Source organism: Pteropus vampyrus, unplaced genomic scaffold (genome assembly GCF_000151845.1).
Source record: "Pteropus vampyrus isolate Shadow unplaced genomic scaffold, Pvam_2.0 Scaffold46, whole genome shotgun sequence".
In the NCBI taxonomy this organism is placed as follows: domain Eukaryota; kingdom Metazoa; phylum Chordata; class Mammalia; order Chiroptera; family Pteropodidae; genus Pteropus; species Pteropus vampyrus.
In genome coordinates this window covers 7,645,636-7,653,496 of record NW_011888827.1, presented here as the reverse complement: position 1 = coordinate 7,653,496, position 7,861 = coordinate 7,645,636, and the positions used below count along the sequence as shown (strand labels likewise).

At 41.5% G+C, this 7,861-nt stretch overlaps 1 protein-coding gene across 3 annotated transcripts in view; it reads right to left on the bottom strand.

Moving 5' to 3' along the window:
* The window catches only part of GPAM (glycerol-3-phosphate acyltransferase, mitochondrial), a 34,604-nt gene that overhangs the window by 5,749 nt on the left and 20,994 nt on the right, over nucleotides 1-7,861 (bottom strand). For all 3 annotated transcript variants that reach the window (XM_011359300.2, XM_011359302.2, XM_023530161.1), the window contains exons 14-19: nucleotides 5,711-5,781; nucleotides 4,600-4,864; nucleotides 3,879-4,021; nucleotides 2,595-2,672; nucleotides 1,808-1,948; nucleotides 232-421 (exon numbers count right to left, since the gene is read on the bottom strand). In XM_011359300.2, the coding sequence (XP_011357602.1) occupies nucleotides 232-421; nucleotides 1,808-1,948; nucleotides 2,595-2,672; nucleotides 3,879-4,021; nucleotides 4,600-4,864; nucleotides 5,711-5,781 (888 nt within the window). The remainder of the gene's footprint in view (nucleotides 1-231; nucleotides 422-1,807; nucleotides 1,949-2,594; nucleotides 2,673-3,878; nucleotides 4,022-4,599; nucleotides 4,865-5,710; nucleotides 5,782-7,861) is intronic.

Sequence of the window (7,861 nt, the reverse complement as noted above, 5' to 3'; positions counted from 1 at the left end):
TACGAACCTCGCAAATCATGGTCAGTGAAAAAAGCCAGATATAAGAGTAGTTAACTATCTCACTCAATTTATATAACATAAATAGACAACGGTAGAAACCCCTATGGATTACTGGTGAGAGGTGATCAGGATAATTTTGCAACTTTTCCCCCCAATTTTCTATAATTAGTGGATTCCTGTAATCCAAAATGTCGCAGCTTTCAAAAGAAGCCAAACTAGTGACATACGTACCATACACCGCAACGTTTCTTTCTGTTCTGGTGAGTAGGTATTTGTGCAGCTTTTGCAGGTATTCCGGCTCGGGCACAGGCCCACTGAAGTTGTGGATGAAGATGGCAGCGGAGCTATAGGCCTCCAGCAAAGGCCCCAGGAGCCTCTGTAAGAAGGTGATGAACTGCTGGTGTTCCTTGGACTGGCTCACCTGAGAGTGCGAGAGCGAGAGGTCAAGTCATGGAGGAGGGGTGGAAGAGACGGCAGGCTGACGGAGGAGCTCCCTCGCGGAGCCAGTGACTTGAGAAGACGCCCTCTCACTGGCACTCACAGGAGCAGCCTGCTGTGCCACGTGCACAGAACCTCTGTTGGAAACAAAGGCTGGTTTTTTGAAATGCATTCTTTATTGTAATCATGGACGTTGACAGTATTCGAGATTTGCATTCATTGAGCAGCTGCCTAGAAGAAAACGTCACACTTGAATGGCATAATGATGACACATCATCATCACTAAAGAAAGCTGGTCCTGAGGTTAGACCCTCCCGGGTTTGAAGCCTGGTAGACAGTGCTCAAGTGTGCAAAAAGGTCAAGTGTGCACATGGCAAGACCACCGGGATCGTCTAAGTCATTTTGAGTCCCCGCTTCCTGCCACCCCCACATGTCCTCGTGCCCACAGTCTGGCAGAGTCGGGAGTGATGCGGTGGTGATGGGTGATTTGGGGTGGGGGACTCTCGCTGTACCCACTCAACACATATGCATCTTCAGATACGCCCCTCTGGAGTGTGGAGCAAAATCGCTGCCCCATCTCAAAACTAATAATGCCCAAAATGGAAAACAGTAAATGTCATCTGAAACCTCTAGAAGCTATACCTCCTGACTGTGTGTGTGTGTGTGTGTGTGTGTGTGCGCGCACGCGCTAAACTAGGGTTGTTATCCCACTGCAGAGAAAGTAATTCACTTAAAGTGTTCAAAAAAGATGGGTCATTATTGCTAATTTCTAAAATTGTAAATTATACAAAATTGATTTTTCTTAATCAGAGAAAATCAAACTTTTAAAAATCCAAATTTTCTCTTGTGCTAGGATTTGTTTGAATTGAAGGCAAAGAGCTCTCAATGTATGAAATTTTTGGAGAGAGGGCAAGACTAAGAATGACTCAAAAAGGGCAATCAGGCCAATTATAGCTGAATATTAATTTCTCTACCATATCCGGTATAGTATTGCCTTGTTCTGGTGATGACTGAACAAAAACACTGCCCCTTTGGGTGTGAGTGCAGGTGTGGGTAAACAGGTTTGCACCTGTGCATTCTGATGGGAGGGTCATGAAAGTGTCATCCAGGACATTCATCTTCCTGAATTTTTAGATTCTTGTTTCTTTTTCCATTTACTTATACTCGAACTGAACAATTAAGGTATTAATTCAACTCAAACAGCTTGAGTGTCTTTATTTACTAGGTAGCAAGGACCACAGCTGGTTTGTGAGTACTTTAGATATGAATAAGTCACCAGAGTCCCAGTTTATCAGAACCTCATTAACTAGCAGCAACATAAATCTCAACTCATCACTGTAACGTCCACCAGAATTCTTCAGCAAAGTACCTTCAGGTAGCAATCTCGCTGCTCCTCACCAAAATCACTGTCCTCATCTTCTTCATCACTTCTCCAAGACAAAGGTTCAGGAAGCTTCTTGTCCCACTGTTGCTCGGCAAGACCAGGACTAATATCTTCCTGATCATCTTGCTATGCCAAGGAGATGACCAACAATAAACGAATATGCACAGGCATACAAACACCTGCCAGCTAGACCCCGGCCAAAGCAGTTTCCACTCATTCCCTTCCCTACTCTTCTCTAGCCATTTACAGCTTCGATCCGCTCCCTTTTCCAAACTCAAAATCACACAGGAGACAGCAGAGAAGGAAAGAAAGAGTAGGGGGAAAGTTATCAGACGTTAAATAAAAATGTCTTCACCTCTTCTAAATTGCTATCTGCTTTCCCAGGCCATACTCTCTATATCAAAATTAAAACAAAAACTCAGGAGAAAAATATGTATGTGTAAGCTACAAGCACACTGAGAGGAGAAACACTTCATCTCAGAATGCCAACTTCCGGATGCCATGGAATTAAGATACATCTTAGAGGATACCAGTTACACAGAAGGAACCGAAATAATAAACAACCCCAAAAGGCATTTACTCTCCCTATTCTGATTTTTCTCTTCTCTCCATCTGGACTTGACTAAATATCTTCACCTGGACTTGACTACATATGTAATTATTGGTTAAAATAATTGGTCACAATATTGGTTAAAATAATTAGTAGAAAAGATAAGGAAATGAAGAACAAGAAACTAAATAAAGACAAATACAGGAAAGCTGTTCCTCTTACCTCTGCCACTATAAGAATGCCATACTGGATAAACCTTCCTACTGTTTCATGGCAGTTTTGGTAAAATGTCTGGCAGGGCTGAAAAGAAAAGACATTTAAATGTCAATGTCACTGTCCTATACTTAAAAAAAATAAATAAATAAAACAGAAAACACTGCACAAGGTAGCCACCAGATACCAGATACTTCCATGATATCACCCACCTCACTCCACTGGGCACATCCTAAGATTTCTAATGCACGTCATCTTGACTGATAAATGTTCATGATCATGGGCAAAGCCATAGAAGAGATCTCATTCACCTGACTGGCAGAAACCCAATGCGGCACCACCTGCAAAGGGTCCTCCTGAGCTCAGTCTCCCCCTCAGTAGAACAAACTCTAAGAAGGGCTGCTTGCCAGGCCCTACTACCTGCTGCTGCTTCTTTATCAGACAATTTCTCTGCAAAAGCTAGTGTACAATAAATATGGTACACAAAGATAGTGGATGAGGAAACACAATATTTAAATAACTCAAAAAAGGCCCAGGAAAAGGATAAGGGCATTCTTGGGAGCCTTAACTACCCTGTCCTCTCCCACTCTGAACCCCAAGGTTCATGCAAAACAGATCCCCCAATAGAGCCGCCAGTATACCATATACAAAGAACATGGAGGAGGGCTGTACTCATAATAAACGTACTCATAAATGTCCTGGAACACATTTACGTAAGTGGAAGAGAATACTAGACTGTAAATAAATATGAATTCTATTTGTTGATGATTTTGAGGGGGGAAAAAAATATCTTTGCTGCTTAATATGTATACCTCATTATAAATGTCTGTAAATGCTTGAATATAACATAAAAGCTCATTAGTATTGCTGGGCCTTAGTTTTCCCCATTTGTAAAGTGAGAGAGTTAAGCAGATAATTTTGAAGACTATTTCTGACTCTTACCTTCTGTGGTTCTACCTTCCACGAATGGGCATGTTAATTATTTACAAACCTCTGACCCAGTGCCTTATGCACAATAAGAGTTCAGTAACCTTGGCACTGACTGATGGAGAACTTTGAGCAAACGTCCTATCATGCCTCTTAGCTACATAAAGGGTTCACTGGAGCAGTCACCCTGACAGCAAACCCAGATAGTAACCAACGTATAGGTTTGGTGGTCACTGAAACCCAAGAGTAGAATGTAAAACTTCAATACTGGACCAAAAATTCTCTAAGAGAAAAACAAAGGTGGTTTATGCTGTCATAAAAATGCTGGAGAAAGAGAACAGGTACCACTGAAGAACGGTTACTTACGAGAGAGATGGTGCCTTCGTTGGAGAGTAGATAGCACAGGCTGGTGGCCTTCTGCACCAGCTGCTCCTGGCTGACCAAACCGGGGGACGTGCCAGCAGGCCCTCCTGCACCCCTCTTGTTCAGAACTGCGTAAAGGCTGCAAGCTGAGGAATAAAAGTACCAATGAAGCTGGTAGCCTTAGAGCTCCAAGAAAAACTTCAACTGGCTCAGATAACTTGGATTACCTTAATAGATCGTTAATACATTAAAAATTATCGTCTGCATTTACTGGAGAAATTTAAGTAAATCCTCTCACGATTCACTTCTCATGAGTCCATGTGATCTCAGCTCCAACAAACACCTCCCTCAGGGGCTTCGGGCCCCTCTGCTCTTCTTCTCTCTGTTCCCTCTTGATCACAAATGAGCCCCCCAACTCACTTCGCCGCCGTGTGTGTGTCTCGTCTCCCTTAGATCTTCAACTCTCCTGGACAGCAAGACAGCTTACCTCTCCTCCTTAGTCATAAGCATAATACTGTGCATACCATAATTCAGTAACTACTTGTTGAATAATAGATATAAAAATAAGCTCTAAACAGTGATATAGCAGATTATATTTTTATTTGAAAACTATAAATATAGCAATGTTCCCTTAAACAAGGTGCTATCATCCGACTGAAGTAGACACCACTATGTGTCTTAGGCCCTTTTATTTTCTATGAAAATATTTCAAGAGCCAACATACCTATGATGGCCTCCATGATAAAGACATGAAGTACCCCGTTGCTGTAGAAGTTAAGTTCAAAGACCGATGGGACAGTTGTGCTGGGAGTAATAAAAAATTCATCATTCCTGCTGGTATGGGTGATTGTGACGCAATTTCCCAGCAGCTGTATGGCATGCATGACGACATCTTCCGAATTTCCCGAGAACCCCAGGTCAAAATCACGAGCCAGGACTTCCTCCTTCATCACAAAGAAGTCCTCCACCAATGTGGAGAGATCGATTCCCTAGAGAAAGACAGGAATGGTCTCATGACCATGGAAAACCTATTTCCAAAAGGTCAAAAGGCCGTTCCACGGATTTTTTTTTTTTTTTTTTTTTTTGCCCTGGCTTTCCTGCAGCTCCTTGTTAGTACATGGAGGAAAAGGGCCAGAACACCAATGCAGAGAAAGTAAAAAACAAAACAAAACAAAACAAAAAAACTGGTTAAAAAGCTGGTTTCTCCAAGAATGTCAAGATACTGATATTCCACATCCAGAGCACATTCTAGCCAGAACACATGACATGAGCACATTAGATCACAAAGAGAAGAAGGCACCATCTGAAAGTAAGAAGTGTTTACTTTTAGCAAGAATTTCCCTCATGTTAAATGTTTACCTGACAAATATTCATTTGGTGCCTCTCTCTCTATACTGGTGCGGCGTTTGGGGTTGAGGATGTGACTGTGAGACCAACAAGCCTCTCCCATCACAGCACTTAGAGAAGGGGGAGGGTGGATCGTGGATTCTAAATGCAAATCAAATAGCTTGGAAACCATTAGCTATCAGAGTACTTACTGCATGTCAGTGAAATATGTCTATGTATGTTAACTATATTAACTCGAAGAATATCTTACTATTATAGATGTTAGGCAGTTAGAGTTGTTTTTTTTCTGTTTTTTTTTTTTTTTCCATGTAGATTTCTTCCTCTATCGGGTTTGTAAGCTCCTATGGGCAGAGTCCTCAGTTTATATTACTGTTCACCTCACAGTACTAGCCAGGAGTGGGCCAAATCTATCAGTGAATAAGTATTTGAACAGCTGACAAAGCATTCTCATGCCTACTATTTAACTCCAGGTGACACTGCAGACATACCTGCCTGTGTCTGTAGAGGAGCAGGCAAGCCACGATGTGTGTGGACATAACGGCACAGGATTTGCTAGCAGCTGAAAGGCAAACACAAAGCTTTAGTTGCACTTAAATCTTAAATAGGAGTATTCAAAACTATAAAAGTCCTCTACCACATTTCCCCTTAACTGATTTACCAAAGGGAAGTTGCAACATTATACCATGTTCTGGGTCAGTGGAAACAGTGATCATGAGAGATCACTAATCATCATAGGGCAGAATTCAGTCTAAGTTAGGTCCACCTTCAATCCAGGACAATGGAGTTTAGTTAATGAATGACCAAGAGACACCTTTAAGGAAATACCAGGACCCAAAGTATGAGCCTGTTCTGTGAGCTCCAAAGGATGTCCCATTGTGTTTCTCGCCTTATTCCTGGCTGCAGTCGATGATAACTGCAATTCTCTACTCCTCCAGCAGATATTCGCCACCATGTTAAAACAAAGGTACAGGGGGTGGGAGGGAATAGATTTGAAGTCAAAAAATCTGTGCTCAAAACCTAACTTGTACACTAATTTCATGACTTGGAAGAAATTACTTAAATTCCTAAGCCTCAGCTTCCTCACTAGAAAAATGAGAATACCACCTAGTTCTTTGGGCTGTGTGAGAATGAAATGGATTGGCCTGCCACAGGACCCGTAGTAATGGCACTCCATATATTTTCATTTCCTCTTTCAACCTAACCCAGAGGTAGGTCAGAGGTAGGAAGTAAGGGGATAGAAGTACATTTGCGAATGACTATAGTCCATAACCCAATCGTCTGAATTAGCAGAGAACTATAATCATATAAATCAAATATGAGAACGTCTACGGAACATCTGAAATAAAAGCACCATTTATGAGTTTCCTGTGATGATAATGAATTCATGAATACCTCTCTCACAATTGATGTTGTCTCCAGTCTTTAAAAAAACAAAATAGTAACCAGTACCATATTTATAGCCATTAAAAAAAAAATTTATAAAGTGTTTTTTAAAAACATGAATAAACACTTGTTACAAATGGAAAATAGCACAATAAAAAACTGTAAAAAAATATTTCTAGAGACTAGACAGCAACATCCCTGATTACTTGGGTAGTGGGTTTTATCTTTATTTTCCACTTTTCAACATTAAGAATGTATTATTTTTAGCATCCGAAATTGAAGCATGGGTGAGAGACACAACCAGATGTGCTGAAGAAAGAAGGTTCTGGCCCAGAGTGAAGCAGGAGGAGGAGCAGCTGGAGTGGAAGGGGCGAGCAAAGGTGAGGAAGGCTCCACAACGTCGGCAGGAAGTGCTGAGAGTCTGACCAGACAGAAAATGGGGCACAGGGAAAGACGAGGTGACCCCACTAGGCTGTGCGCTGAGGCACCACGCTGCTGCCAGGAGATTATAAAGTGGCCTCTACAACATGACACAACGCTGCAGTTTGGAACTTTAGGAAGTCTAATTCTGCACTCACCTCACTCAGTCCTGAGTCGCTACTGCTAAATTATGTCCACACAACTATCCCTCTAAGAGCAGAAGCCTTTGAAGCATAGAACCATTAATTACTCCATTTGTATGCCTCACAGCTAACACAAAGTTTTACATATAACAGCCACTCCATATTTGCTGAGTCAAAATGATCATGGGGTCAGAGGAGAAAAGGGCGTGCAACTATAAACCTAGATGCTACACTACAAGTTAGCTCAAGGAAACAAATTCATGAGCGAGAGGCTACAAATCACCATGGCAATATTATTTTTTTTAAAGCATAAGAACTATCACATGAGCATCTACTAATCATCAGGCACTGTGTGATATGTTTTGCTCAGTCACCTCAAATCCCCACAGCCTCAGTGTCTTGCTAATAACTTACCTAGCACCACCTATACATTCAGTAATAGAATGAGAAGTGGAACCAAACTATAGCAGATTCCAAAACCTGTGTGGTTTGCACTGCACTGTTCTTAATCTGAATTGCAGAAAAATTCTACTTACTGAAGAGAACGTGCTCAGCCAGATTCGCAATCAATCTCCTTCGGAAGGATTCATTTGTTACATTTCTGGACTCATTAGTGGATGTGTCTATACCTTCATCAGCAGCATCATTGGGTCTGAAAAGTTTTTATTTTTTTTAAATTAGACTTCTACAACC